The sequence below is a fragment of the Melospiza georgiana genome, chromosome 2, assembly GCF_028018845.1.
Source record: "Melospiza georgiana isolate bMelGeo1 chromosome 2, bMelGeo1.pri, whole genome shotgun sequence".
NCBI classification, from domain to species: domain Eukaryota; kingdom Metazoa; phylum Chordata; class Aves; order Passeriformes; family Passerellidae; genus Melospiza; species Melospiza georgiana.
The window spans coordinates 100,895,434-100,911,524 of NC_080431.1; the positions used below are offsets into that span (position 1 = coordinate 100,895,434).

Below are 16,091 nucleotides of genomic sequence, written 5' to 3' on the forward strand. Positions count from 1 at the left end.
ATTAATTACTCTCTCAGTTGCAACTGTGTTTACAAAGTGATGCTGAAGGGATGGAAATGAAGTCTGCACTAAGGCAGCTGCATCTCCTCTCTACAGAGTGTCTGGTGAGCAGCTTCCCTGCTTCCCCTCCGACATCCTGCCGCCTGCTCTTGTTTCCTTCTCACAACAGTGCAGCTGGACAGTTACTGAAAAACCCACCACAAACCCCCCAAAGGAAACACAAGGAAGGCATTCCATTCAGGCATGAGCACTAGGGACCTGCCTGGGTGGTGTGTGCTCCCAGCCTTTTGTGTTAGCACACCCATGTTCACAGTTAGGAGTGTTTGTCCTGGAGCAGCTGCCCAGAAATGGAAGATACCCTCTCTAGAGAACAAGCCTGCTGTGAAAGGCATGTCAAGGGAGGTTAACTCTGACTCCAGGTGACATGGAGGCCACTGTTCAGGGAAGGTGGTGGGGCTCGATCCTGGCGTGAACATGGCAGGCTCATCCTCATGTAGACCAGCAGCACAAGGCCTTACATTTTTCTTTCAGAGCTAACTCATCAGCTGAAAGCTGGGCAATACTGTCCCCCCTGACTCCTGAGGCTGGAGGAGATGCTGGTGCTGCTGCTTCCCACAGGAAAACAGCCACCCTTCAAGCACAGTGCCAGGCTCATGCCCCCCTGGCACAAACCAGCACTCCTGGTTGTTCATTCCCTCTGCTGTGATGCATTCATAGTCTGCTAAACAAGTACCTGAGTGGCAGATGATCTTTAATAACTCAGAAGGGCAGAGAAAAGTACACGAGGATCAACCATGGCCAAAAAACCTGACAAATAACATATGCTGCTATTTGGGCTATTTTTGCCTAACACTTGCTGTTGGCAAATAGTAAGAGTAGATATGCCTTTCTTTTCACTCTGCTAACACAACCTGTTCAGAATGTGACTCCTTCCAATTTCCTGGACTCTTACTGACCAACCCAAGTTTTTCCTAAAGGAAGGAGAGAAACACAGATTCTACTGTTTGAAAAGTGCTGGGGTATTTTCCTCTCAGAGGGAATTTATATTTTATAAAAGTTCCTATAATACTTTATAAGTGGACAGTGCATGTAAAGCATCTCTGTAACTCAGAATAAGACAGTGAGAGATGTGAGAAAAAGGATAAAAGCAGATGGGATAAAAAAAGGATAAAAGCAGTATGTTTGAAACATCTGAATTTCAAATAATAATAATAAGAAAAAAGGAATTAAAATTAGGAGAATCAGCATAGTGATTTCTAAAAATGCTTAGTATAAGTAACCAGACAGTATGAGCAAGGCTGAAAACCAGGAAGTAGATAAATTTAAACAATGATGAATAAATACAAAGTGCTGATCTTTAGTGGCAACTAGCAAGCCCTAAAAGGCAAAGTGCACTCAGAAAACTCTTCAGAATAAAAATCAAGTATATCCCCAAAGCTACTAACTGAATGAAGTATAACTGCATATAAATGTTACCATGCAAGGTAGAGACAAAAGAAAATCCCTCAACAAAAGTGCAATAGCAGAAAATAATATTATATTGAAGTGCTCAACTGGTGCAGCTGTATAATTATCAGAAATAAAGGTCAGCTGAAATAAACCTGTAAGGAAATAAAATAGAATGCAAGGCAATATAAGAAAACAAAATGTTTGAAAGATCTTCGGCAACAGAGAATTTAGTGGAATAAAGACCAACTCTGGGTTAAGGATTTGTATCCATCACCAAAAGGACACTTTCACTTCTCAAGGCACTGCACCAAAGAGCATTGGTGGAGCTCTGAAAGTGCAACTGCAAGGATCTACCAAGTCTGGGTGACACAGCAAAATTCTGGCTTTGGTGAAATATCAAAGCACTTTATCATGGTTAAAATCTGCTACAGTAATGAAAAAATGTGACGGAAAAAAAAAGCCAAAATGTTTTTTAACTCTCAAACTTCTAAAAATAAGCTTTCAACAGAGACTACCAAAGTCATCGTATGCCTAAGGAAGGAAAGATGAAAGCTCTCAGCAGACCAAAAATTTGTGAGAGACAAAACATTTTAAAATGCAGGAAGTGGTTAGCCTTTTCTGATGCAGAAGAGCACCTCACAGGCCCTATGAAGCTCAATCTCTGGCAAACACACTGAAGAGCAGAGCAGGTTTTGCACAGAATTATGTTGCTTTGCACTCTTATCTGTATGAACAACTACAGAAAAAAAAAACCTAGCAATGACTAATTACCATGTAACCAAATGTAGTGAATTAATAGGACAATGCAAAAAAGAATTTCCCCCAAAGGTGGCTACAAAATAACTAAATCTCTTGCTTAATGACTCCTCCTGCATGTGGCTTCACTCCTATATCAAGTAATTCTTGTAATGAATTAAAAGTTTGGTACTTGCAATGTAATAATGCAGGAAGCCACTGGATGCATCAAACCAATGTGTCAGGGCACATTCCATTTTAGAAAGATTAATACAGTATTTTCCAGGATCAATTTTAAATCAAGAAAATAATAATAAGGTATTTTAACTCATCAAACAAATAAAAATGAAAAGAATAATATTTTCTTCTTGATGACTACGTAAACTAACTTGGAAATGGGGATGTTAATTTTTACCGTGGAATTTTGAAGTTCCATTCTTCTGCTAAACTAGACTTAAAGTGAGGACAGCAGAGTAACCAGGTCACTACTTCTGTCAAAAATTCCTGGATTTGAGTGCATGTTTGTGAAACTGGGATATCAATACTGAGTTTTATAGCCATTTTTCCAGAAATGAACACAAAATTAGATGCACAATTTCCTACATGCAATTTCACAGACACTTTCCAGCATCTCAGTACTCAGACTTGGTTCAAATGGCTCTGAATTACAGGTCAACTTCAGGCCTTGGATTAGGGCCCAGCCCATAAAGCTGATTAGTGTCTAAACAAAAGAGTGCAACCATATCTGTAAATCCACGTCACGTGGGGTTTATTAAAATCCAACTGATCAGTAGCACTGAAGCATTTATGTATTTTAAACAATGGTTATTTTCCTAAGGTTAAAGAAAGAAAAGCATACCAACAGACTTGCTTGGGCAGTGCTGGGTTTATGTGCTTTGTAAATTGAGAGTACAAATGCAGGTAAAGAACTGGATCACGTTATACAGACCACATTCTGCACTGGATGGTGAAAGTGGGTAGAAGGACAATTGGAGAAAAGATGCAGTCCTTTAAGTCTTCCTTTTTTTTCTCAGGAAAAAAAAAACCAAACAAAACCGACAAAACCAAATCAAAACCAAAACCTTTCACTTGAAGAGATCTGACTTATACTAAAGTCAAACAGAAAAGATAAAACGTATTTGTTAGGCTGAAAATAAATACTCAGACAGTATATCAGCTCAACAACATTCTACTTGAAAAAATATTTATCAGACTAAAGAAATCTCATATGCAAAACTAAGACCTGATCACCAAATATGTACTCATTTTTACCTTTGTCTCTGTTCTTCTCCTTTCCTAAAGAGTCCAGTTTCTTTCTTAATGACTTCTTCCTCTTTTGTCCATCTGTAAGAGGCAAAAAAAAGAAAACAAGAAAAGGAAGTAAGTGAAGAGAAGCAACCCTGAACAAACTGCTGCACAAGCTGTAGGAGCATGCAGTGAGATGGTCACAGCACTGGGGATCAGGAAGGGTGTGAGACACATTTCACAAAAGCTGGGGACTGTCACAGCCCTCTGGCCCCAAGGAGTGTGGCTTTGCTCACCCCAACACTGAGGCTGTACTGGGGAACACAAATGTATCCCCTGCATGCTGCTGGGCACATTTACACATGCATGGTCACTGAAGAGTTAACAGCGGACGTGTTTTGCTGGATGCTCTTGATAGCAAAGCACCGTAAACCTAAAAGCTATATCCTAAAGAATAGCCTTCATCCATGGTCACAAGGCTGTGATTCAGGGGTGGAACTAAAGGTAGTATTTGGAAAGGGAGGATTACTAACCTCCAGGATAAAGCTCTGCATACCAGCCATACCAGTTGGGTGATAGCTGACCACCTTCACATGACCCATCTGATCTGAACTCATGTTGGGAGCTGGCACTTGAGTACAGCATGTCCAGATTGGTTCAGATGGATTAGAGCCTCAGAAAAGGTTTTGTTCTGACAATCGACATATTGTCCAAGTTTCCACTTGGGTACTAAGGACCAATGGTTTTAAGCAATATCAGAGGCGGGTTGGTTCTTGAAACAATTATATCAAAAAGTTGGCTATCATTATTTCCTTCAGCAACATCTTTCATAATGAAAAGTCAACAAAACGGAATTTTATTTATTAGGTCTCAACAAATACCAGGGATTAAGTCAGGGGCCTGCTTTAACTTGTACCTCTGGAATTTTTTAAGTTCTAAAGCAATATAAAGTGTCTACCATAGACACTGCTCTAGATAAACTTTAATGAACATGTACCTTTGCCCTTACTGGTTTTGTATCATGGTAAAACCTCAAAAATAAGTACACCATATCCATTTCACTTTTAGAGCAAGAGAGTCACCAAGTAATGTGTCTCAACACATTTTTCTAGTTGTGTAAGCAGGTGTCTTAAATAAGTCTTAAGTCTTTTACAGCAATGAACATACCACAAAGGAGTGAAGTGGATCTCTGTTAACAAACTCTCATCTTTGCAATAAGGAGTCATGAGAGAACACAAGCTACTTCTCCATACCTTTCCCTCAAATCCTTCTGAAAACCAAATCCAGAATATTACCTGACAGACTGCTCAAAAAATCTGACTTTTTTATAGCCAATTAATATCCTTTAATTTTAAAAGTAACATTTCTTCTTTTTAGTTTTTGTAATGGTGGTTGAACCAACTCCACTTGTACTCTGCAGTTATTTCCAGGACACCACAGAATCACAGAATGGTTAGGGTTGGAAGGGACACCTCTAGCCCCCTTCCTAGGAGATAATCTAGTCCAACCATTGCCCCAGAGCAGGATCACCTGGAGCAGGTGACACAGGAATTTGTCCAGGCGGGTTTGGAATGTCGCCAGAGAGGGAGAATCCACAACCTCCCTGGGCAACCTGTTCCAGTACTCTGACCTCCTCAATGTAAAGAAGTTCTTTTGTCATGTTGAGGTGCAAATGCGTTGTGTTTTAATTTATGGCCATTGCTCTTTGTCCTGCTGCTGGGCACCATGGTAAAAAATCTGGCACCATCCTCTTGGCACCCATATTTGAAATGTTTATATGGACTGATGAGATCTCCTCTCAGTCCTCTCAAGCCTAAACAGGCCCAGGTCCCTCAGCCTCTCCTCACAAGAGAGATGCTCCAGACCCCTCATCATCTTTGTAGGCATTTGTTTGACCCTTGCCAGTAGCAGATTGTTTCTCTTGTGCTGAGGAGCCCACAAGTGGACGCAGCACTCTGGACGTGCCTCACTGAGGGTGAGAAGATTGGCAGGATCACCTCCCCTGATCTGCTGGCAAAGCTCTTCCTGATGCACGCCAGGATACCAGCAGCCCTCCTGGATGGAAGGGCTCCCAGCACCCACAACTCTGGTATTTGGTTCCTGTCTCAAGGTACAATTGCCAAGTGTTGGTTATATTAACTCTCCCTTTCCCACACCTGCTCTGGTGAGAATTCATCTCTCTGAAATGAGAGTTCAGCAGTATAATGGTGGCAATTCATTTCCTGATATGGTCTATGATTAGATTTTCCCCTTTTTTCTTAGCTACATGACAAGGCTAAAATTCAAAGTCATACTCTGATTGATGAAAAGCCCAGACTTTTCACACCCTCTGACATTTCCTGTTGTTAAGATTGAGTGTTTAAGAGAAATTCTTTCACCTCTTGGCAATGTGAATAGTTGGTAGCCGGCTTACATGCACCTGACAGTACAGCTTGTTTTTATAAGGTTCTCTGCTACCATTGTGTTCTGGCTTTATATCTATAAAATTATTTTCAAATTATTTTCCATGTTATAAATTCAAATTACTGCTTCACAGACTCTTTTTGACAGATGATTTATATTTCTTTGGAGTCATATTCTCCAAAAACTCATTTATTGATATACTGAGACATAAAAAAATGAGAGAAAGAATAAAAATTTGATGTAAAATGCAGTGTTTTGCTATGATCATTTACATTTACAGTTCACCCCACCCCAGCAAGAGAAAAAGAGTTGCATATGAAAATAAGGCTGAGAAAAATCTCAGCAAAAGCTAAAGCTCAGAAGATCTAAAGAGGTCTAAAGTCAGTTCAAGTTTTTATCCTCCCCAGCAAAAGACATGACAAATTACAGTCCATATGCTGTACATAAAAATATGTTTTCAAATTATGTTAACACAGGGCACATCAGGCACGAACATTGCTGAAATATTCATAATGTGTTTAAAGACTTATGCAACCTCAGCAGTTTTACATATTAAATGAATTCCATTCACAATAATAATGCTTGCAGTGAGCTGCAGTGTGGCTTTGAAAATATAATTAATATCCAAAACATTATTGAGAAACAAGCAAAGCATCACTACCTACTCTTAATACCTACGGCATGGTTTTTAATTAATTAGCAAATACTTCTGCAAAATAGCATTGTATTAGTCTGAAGACCTATTAGGTATGGATGGATTGCTATTTTTAATTTCCACTTTGGAAAAGTCTAAACCACATAGTGATAAAAGCTGCTGGGCTGTTATCCAGCCTTTTGTGTCAATAAATTCTCAATTTATGTCTTCTTTCTGTAGATCAACAATACACTGCTCCTTCAACAGGTTCCACTCAAGAACATCAGCAAGACTAGAGAAGCACTCAAATCACAACTGTCACAGTGAAGGATGCTGTGGCTTTTTTCCTTTGCTAACCCATTCTGCTTTTCCTGAAGGACACCTGTGCAGACAGCTGTGCAGATCAGCTTGTTTGTCAGAAATGGACTTCATCTGTACAGTGCTTACTAATTTATATGCTTGCTGCATTTCTCACTGCAATGCATACATCACTCCCTAGGCATCTATTTATTAAGACTGGCACAATGAATATTTAAAGACCAAGAGTCTAGAATCAAACTCCTGAGTGCACATTAAATTGCTATGTGACCTGTTTTTCCAAAGTGGTGAGCACTTCCAGGTTCAGTTAATGCCAAAAAGACCTTTCTATCTGAAAAATTAGGTCATCTCTTCATGACTCTGCCAGTGAACCACACAGCCTACAGAATACAAGACTATTTGTACTGATCTACAGACTTTTTACAAGAATTGAACAATCTGACTTCTGAGATTATCAAAGCTTAAATATTATGAGTTAAAGTTGAAATTCACCTGCAGTGTCATCACTAGCACAATTTTTTTAGCATTTATTCTATCAAATCCCAGATTTTCTACAGACCATTTGAGGGCTTAGATTTCTAAGTGAGACCATGGTTCTACAAACTAGATAATAAGAAGTCATTTTCACACTGAGGATATATAAACTTCAGCTTTGACAGTCAAAACATGAAAAGAAAGAAAGAGAACTTTGTACGTTTTTAAAATTATTGTTCTGTTGCTTTGCACAAGACCACCTACTAGCCACTTACCTTCTAGGACTGCAAGAGAGAGTAGTGCAGGCTGAATCCTGTTACTATTTACTTCCAGAACTTTTTTATTTAACTTATGTGTCTGGAAATGAACAAGTCTATTTGGTAGGTAGAAGTGTTGCTCAGCATAAGCTAAAGAATCACAGATTAGGTATAGGGAATTAGCTCAGAATTATACAGTTAGTGGCAAAATTAATACCCAGAGAGTCTTGGCCTAACAGTTTTGGATTATGTCACTTAATATCCTGTGAAACCCTAATCCAATATGCTTTTACTAATTAGAAAATGATGCAGTAAAATAGTACAACAGCATCCAAGCTTTGTACATAGTTTCTGGGACAATATTACAGTATTAGGCTTCAGATAATGAAAAAAATACCCTCTCAAATATGCTTGAAGTGAACCTGTAACAAAAATAGGATTTTTCAGCACTTTCCTTTTTTCCAGCATGGACTGGTGGATTATCTATAAGAATGATATTCCTTTTATGTTACTTACATGCAAGGACACTTTCTATTACTCAAAAACTTAATAAATTCATACAAATCCTTTAAACGAATTTAACTCAGCCGGCTTTTGACATAAGAGGTGATATGCTGCTGACAGGGTTGGAGAACAAAGAGAACTTCCCATTTATTGGCAAGTTCCTTTGCTTAAGAGAAATAAGTTTCTTGTCCATTTAGGGAAGAATGTTTGTCAAGTTCCACAATTAAGGGCTATTTTAACACAGTGTAAAAAGAGGACCTATCTCAGTGATTATTTTCAGACCCATAGCTCAATTACCAAAACACAAACAGATAAAAAGGTTGATATTATGAGATTTCTAAACTACTTCTTCATAGTAATTCTAATTCTATTCATGGCCATTTTTCTTAATAACTACTAGTAATGGGATCTAACAGCTCTTAAAGGAAAAAAAAAATATATCTTCTAAGACTGCAATCAATTCTGTCTTGAAAATTACTAAATTACTACCAATGGCACCACAAAGCACAAAATTAGATCTCTCTTGAGCACTTGCTGGTTCACTTCACTCATCCAGAGCAACTCATTTCCCAAGTGCCAGCCTCCCCCAGCCAGCCTGTGTGCCAATGTCAAGCTGCAGTCTCTGTGGCCTGTGCAACACTGCAAGTAATTGAGAGTGTCAATCAGAAAACACTGCTAAGTTCTGTTGACAGAGCACAATAAAGGCAACACTGCACTTCATTCACTGACAGTTGCAGTGTTTGTGGTTGTAGCTTCTTTGGGTCACTATACAAAGCAAATTTACTTCTGAATATGCACTTGGGGCTGCTCTGCTGAAGAAGAGGGTGATGGTTTTACTTAGCCATTTCTGTGACTATAAATGTTCATCTTGAAATATTTATTTTTAAAAACTTGTGGAAATGCCCTGCCCCCAATGCAGTAACTTCCAAAGCACTGCCAGCTGCAACACAAATGTAAGATTAAATTCAACCAGAAAAACAGGATTCTGGCACATAAAGCAATACAAAAAGGCGAAGGCTGAGCCCTCAAATATTTCTTATCACACTCACCCTTTGCCTCAGCCATACACACACAAGATCTCCATCAGTGATGAAGATTACTGTATTTATTCAGAAGCCTTGGACTATTGTCCCATTTTTCCTTACTGTCTATGTTCCCCACTTTATTTCATTTTGACTTAAATCAGCATTTCTTTATGCTTCTCAGCTGGCAGCTGATGGAAGAAAAGCCATAATAATTCAAGAATATCCCACAGCTGCAGTCATGGCCTTCTAGGTGACATCTGGCTCATGGATGCTCACCTCAGTCCACAGCACCAGGTTCAGGCTGCTCACCAAAGGCACCACACACAACAGAGGCAGCTTTCCTCTGATGCAGCAAACAAGCTTCAGCATTCCCCTCTCTGAGAGGTTCCTGAAGACTGTGCTCATGGCAGAAGGACCAGCATGAAAAAGGCAGAGCTGAAGTCAAAGCCAGTGTTTCAAAAGGGAGATCCCTCCTGTTGGACTGTGCACAGGGGACAGGGCTGGGCAGGGGCAGCACCTGGGCCAAACAATTCTCAGGGCAACCATGAGAAACCAGGAGAGCTGTGGGGAAAGTCAACTGTGCAGGAAGCAACGTTCTCAGCAACACACAGTGCATACAGTACAACCACCTGAGAAAACCCACAGCCAGCAGACAAAAGCGTGATTTTAATTCACATCTTCTACATCCCAGCAGACTCTTTGGTAACCTGTGGGAAGTGCATTTTATCAGACCTAGCCTTCAGTGCCTCTGGGCTGAGGCACTACTAATCGTTAAAATGAAACACAGACAAATTACAAAGTCCACTTGTGCAGGTTTTAAGTGATTCAGCTGCTGAAAGTTTAAAAGCTGCACTACACACAATTTCTTTACTGTTGAACAGTAAGAACTTGGTGATAGTGGTAGACAAATTAAATTATTTATCTAGAACGTATTCATAAGTTTCCATGGAACTCATCTAGAAGGCAAAACTGATGGAAATCTCACCAACTTCCAAAGAAAGCTGCATCCCTATAGGAACTACAGTTTTATTTCTCAAATAACAGTTCACAATAACCTCCTGTGTTTCCGATACAAACTTTTAAAAAACCCCAAACAACCAACCTCACATAATTTGCTTGCCAGGTACTTTATACACATCAGTTGATACTTAACAGCAATTCCCAAGGCAAAGGTGATATATCAATTTATACTTGCTGAGCATATTACCAGTAGACTGCCCTGTCTTTTAGGAAAACAAATCTGAAAAGTATAGTTCCAAACTAGATTCAAATCTAGAAAAAAATGCACTACTTCTATTGAAACCTATTTGCAAGGCCTATTTCTATCAAAAATATAGACTCTAACTGCAGTGAGATAGGCATTAACTCTCCTTCACATAAAAACCCACAAACAAAGCAGATACAATAAACAAACAACCACCAAACAACAACAATAAAAAAAAACCAAACAACCAAGACCACCACCACAACCAACAAAACAACAACTTACTTTGGCCACTGCTCTAATTCAGATAGCAAATGCTATCCAGGTCCTGTGGCTAGAGGAATCATAAAAAAATGACATTTCCACTCCATTTGCCTACATGTTCCCTGGTGCATTTAAGGATTTAACTAGTCTCAAGTATATATGTTGTAAAGAAATAACTACTTCTGTATTTTCAAATACATTCTTCCATGACTCTCTGTCATGAAGAGACTTGCATTAACTGGTGGGCAAATGCAGGTGCAATGTATTCTAAGGGTGAGAACCAACATGGGATTTGAGCTCTGGAGCAAGGTCAGGGCTCCTGAAGCCACAGCCAGAGGAGGGGGATGTCAGAGCCCACCCAGGCAAGGAGAAGAGCTGGGAAGGAGCAGCTTCCCAGGCCACTGCGCTCCCGCTGCGCAGGAAGCTGCAGGTCCTACAGATGAACACAGCACAGCTGCACCAAAAGAAACTATTCAGCAAGTACAAAGTGGATGCTTGCCTTGTTTGTGCAAGCTGTGTATAAATATCCTTAAAATAACAGAATTCTTAGTAGTTGCAGAATTTTTTGAACCACCACAACAAAACCAAGAATAAAGTTTCTTATCTTTCCTTTTAATTTGATTTTTTTTTTTTGAAAGTATTCTTCAATCTTTTTGCATTTGGACAAATGACTGGAAGTAACTGCATTGGAGAAGTCAGGGAAAAAAAACCTGTTCAATTATTTTGCCATTCCTGTAATGAAAACATATACAGTTTTTTTGCCATTTAAATATTTTTTAACTAATAATACATTTAAGATGGCTGCATTACACAAGCTCTGAGGAACTAGATATTCAGTGAGTTTTAGTATCCAAACACTAAATTATAATTGTTTGGGAACTGATTTGTTAAATCTTCAGCTAGATCCCTGGAAAAAACTAATTTTAACCTAAAAATAAACAGCTGCTCAAGTACTTTTCTATGCCAGAATGAGGAAAATGGCTGCTGCTGCCATACATAGATGGGATGATGGAAGTAACACAAAAAACCCATGCTAAGCTACCTGGCAGCCTTTAGAGGATTATGAAGGAAAGGTCAAATACCCTTGTGTGTGGCTGTTAGTGGAAAGCAGCAAAAAGCAGGCAGATCCCTGGGAAGGGAAAACAGATACACAATGCCAGGTCTGACTTCCCTGTGCATAAACCCACTCAGATTTTCAACTCATACACAGCTCTGCTTGCTTCAGCACCTGCATTAGCACAGGACTGCCTGCGTCATAAGAAATCCCAAGTCACAGTAATCTAACAAAATAATACCAAAAATCCCACCTCCCATCCCCCAACAAAACCCTTAACAAAACAGCCATAGAAGGTGGTCCAGGTCTTTTGATGGAACACATGCCTTGTGTCAATAATGGAAGTAAAACATCTCTAGGCCCACTGAAATTAGGGGCAACCACTCCTTCTAGGCTTCATATTTCTACATTGACACTGATTACAGCATTCATGGAACAGTAACATCAAGCAGCAGGTGCAAGACAAAATATAGATGCTACTTTTTCTCATTATAGCAGTATCCACAGTGTGGCAGGAGTTTCCCTGGTCTCCAAAGATAGGAAAGTTCGTGACTTAAATAGCCTGGGATACACCAGGGACCCTGCTGCTGCCCCTCTCTCTAAGTGGAAGACACAGAAACCGTGATGATGGGCAGAGGTTTGAAAGCTCTGAGAAAGACTGAACAACACTCCCTTCTTGGAGTGTTTTCATAACTCAGAAAAACTGTCAACACTAAAACAGGTCAAAAAAACCCAAAAAACAACAGGTTAAAATTATCCACACTAATAAATGAAAACAAGTACAGTCAATGAAAGTATTTTAGCTGTACTGAAAAAAATTCAAAATACCAAATTAAACCCAAACAGGAGCCTTGATGCTATAGTCTGAGATAGAAAAATACAAATACAAGCTCTAAAACTGCTTTCAGTTCACTGAGGAAACAGCAGGCAGAGAGACATTGACTGTCTCCTGGCTTCAACTGCTTGAATAAAAATTTTATAATGTGGAGGGGGAGAGTAGTTTGACGCTATTGCTAATCAAAATGTCTCAATGTGATAAGGAGAGTTACCTTCAATCCAAACACTACAGGGTGGGCCAAGGCCAGAACAGACACAATCAATCACCAGCATGCAGCTGGCCTTGGATTTACTGTTATCAATAAAGCCACTTGCAGGTGAAGGAGCAACCAAACTTCTTCACATCTCAAATCTTTCCCCCTGCATTGCTCTCAGTGTGAGCATGAGTTGAGCTCTTCAAAGGAAGAGAAATTCCTTTAACCCTCTGGAATTTAGGAGACCAGCCAGTGGTCACAGAGATGGTTCAAGGCACCCAGGTCTCTGTAGATATGACTCCTCTGTGTAAGTCTGTCCTCAGACTCTCACCTTAAAGAAGAAGCCACATAAGAAAATAAAACAGCTTTCATAGCTTACTCTCTCTAGGACTAATTAAACTAGTCCACAGTAGTCCTGCTCAGAGCTGTGATGGAGAAATGAAATGAGAAAGGAGCTCTCAGTGTGTGGAAGTGAAGTCACAGTGCAGCAGGTCTCTCACTGGACAGTTTGGTGGCTCAAATAACTGAGCTGTTATCCCTCTGAAAAATGACCAACAGATCTTACTTCTAATAATGCCTCTTTGTAGTAATTACCTGTCCTTTGAATCATCAATCATAACAGAAACAGGTGTTGAAAATGTAAACCACAGAGCAAAAAGACACAAGGAGCTCTGCAGGGAACACTTGGGTTGACTTCCTGCACAGAAATAGAGTCACATGGACATCTGTCTAATCTATTCTTAAAATCCTTCAGCAGGAGATTACATCTCCATTAAATCTCAAGGCAGCCTTTTCATTGTAGAAGCCTAATACAAAGATATATATAGTACCACAGCTCTGATAAAATAAATCTATCTGGAGTCACTTTATCTTTCCTAATCAGTATCGAGAGACATTATGCTTCTGGCACCAACCACAACTGCACTTAAATCATGCCTGTGGAAAAACTAGAGAAAATTTATTACCCAAGGCAAGAAAAAAATCATCAGGAATATTCCCTAATGCACTACTGAAAGGAGCAACACACACAAGATAATATAAATAAGCCTGATTTTCAATTGAAATTTTTGAAGAAGTATGCTGGAAGAATACATGTTATACTGATGTTCCATGCTGACAAAGCTCTGCCAAAGGCAAGCAGAACATGGAAACTGGTAGGCTGCAATGTCAGTATTCTTAATAAAGGTTCAAAAGCTTTTTCCTTGGCTGGTATTTAAATTTACTGGTATTTATTATTTGGCTTTGAACCACAATAAAGCACAAATTCATAAGTCACTATCAAATCACTGGACATATACATTTGACTGTTGGCAAAACCCGGACAGCCTAGATGGCATTCAGAATTAAAGGGTAAGTACTACATGAAATGTTAAAGACAGATTTGGCAGAACACACCCAAGAATGTCTCTGTTACACTGGTGCTTTCTCAAAGGAAAAAGACTGAAATACCTAATTTTGCAAAGCAGTTTTAGAGCCTCTCAATGTGTATTTTGCTTCCCAACACTGATTCTCTCTACCATGTGTCTCAACTTTTAAATGTGGCCAATGGTCAAGATATATGTTTTAGAATCAAAGCTGAGATTTTCAAGTCTGACACTAATACAGACAAAATACCAAATATACTTACATGTACGTCAAGTCAATAGCTATTCCAAGTGTACTCCTAAAGAAACTATATTAGATAGGATTTTTTTTTTGGTCTCAGAAGTAATTTTTAAATTCTATGAGACATAATATCAAATATATGTGGTATATATAACATCAAATACATCTCGCAGCAATCTCCGGATCTGATGTTTCAAAAGCAGTAACCTAAATGTACCACAAAGAGCATCTAAATAAGCAACTGGCCTAGTAACGAAAACCCTGGTCATGAGCCTATCTTCTCTAACTTTTCATGATATATGAATATAAGATATATGAACTTTTCATGATATATGGAAACACGGATTGTAATATTTCCTTATTTACCATAGGAATTTAAGCAAGATCTCTTTCCTTCACTGTGAAGGGAACTGAAAGACTCCTGCCTGTCAGTGCTCCTGCCGAACCACAGCTCAGTATTCCTTCAGTGTCCATCCCTGTCCTCATTCCTTTCCTCTCTCCACAAAATATACCTACACAACAGGCAGGTTCTCAGAAATTACACAAATCTTTATTTTAAATGTGCTAAGCTATAAACTTATTTTGTCATATTTACATTATCAGTGCCATTGATTTTCCTGTGAAGCCTACAGCGTTTTCTACCTCTTTTCTGTGTTCCTACAGCACAACGAAAATGCATGCTGCTTCTCAATCAATCAAAGCTCCTAGTTATTTACAAAATACTATTTAGTAAAAAGACAAGATTTTTTTGTTTGTAGTGATTTTTTTAATGAGTAAAACATTTTCCTTTTAAACCCATTAGCTTACCTCTGACAGAATAGCTAAGTTGAATAAAGCTTTCCTGATATAAACAGACATGTAAAACATGCCACGTGATACAAGAAAATCTCGGAAATCAATTTGCTGAGCATGGCATAGCCTTTTATAAAAAAAACTGCCTCACAGCAAAAATTAAAAAAAGGAACATCCCTCCCTCTTAAGTTTTGAAGATAATAAATCATTTCCCCTGTTACAATGTTGGAGAAATTCTATTCTTGCAAGCTTGAAGTATTTCCATTTTGTTCTTTTCTCAACAGTGGCAATAAAGTGAATTTGAAAGAAAAAATCCCAACAAAAAATTCTGCAAATTTCCTTACTGGGAAGGAAAAAAAATGAAAAAAGTTTTTTTCTTGTTTTCTTATCTCTCTGCCTGGAAAAACTCCTGTCACCTTCACTTTGATAAATGACTGTGTAGCATAGTTCAAGATTGTGTCTCACAACCTCTACCCTGCAGCAGCTGGGACTTCTCCTAGCTTAAAACATTAATTCAATTTTCTTTCCTTCTTTATTTTTTTTTTTTACCCAGACTGAGAGATACTTAGTTTTGTTTTCTTAGAATGAAGAAAGAAATCCTTGGAAAAATACATTTTTCCATGAAATATTTAAATTGGATGCACAGGTGGGAAGTTTCAGTCTGAAAATCAGCAAGTTGAACAGTTTTCATCTCTGACCAGTCTGTCTGACACAGCATAGCCAAGATTTACTAATGTAGCATAAAGGAGGGGAATTTATCTCAACCTCACTTGTCTTAAATATGATCTTCATGAGCTCTACTACATTGAAATAAAATCCATGGACTCATAAGCCAGAGACACTATTTGTATGAGAAGATTCAGCAGAGGCTGGCATTAAGAGGGGTGGTAAGAAGCCTCTATAATCAGAAGATACTCCAGTTGAAAAGCAGCCAGTCCCTGAGCCTGTAATTCCACAATGTATATGCTGCAGTTTATTTAGATGTTTTCCACTGCCACAACAACTATAATGTATGCAACATGGTCAGTGATTAAAAACAAAGAGCAGTTTGGAGCCCTCACAAAAATGCAAGCCCAGATAAAAATCATAGTCACTCT

At 38.9% G+C, this 16,091-nt stretch overlaps 1 protein-coding gene across 3 annotated transcripts in view; it reads right to left on the reverse strand.

Annotated features, from left to right (window-relative positions):
- Window positions 1-16,091, reverse strand: part of ARHGAP6 (Rho GTPase activating protein 6) — a 313,488-nt gene that overhangs the window by 37,866 nt on the left and 259,531 nt on the right. For all 3 annotated transcript variants that reach the window (XM_058018515.1, XM_058018516.1, XM_058018517.1), the window contains exon 3: window positions 3,457-3,528. In XM_058018515.1, coding sequence (XP_057874498.1) covers window positions 3,457-3,528 — 72 coding nt within the window. The remainder of the gene's footprint in view (window positions 1-3,456; window positions 3,529-16,091) is intronic.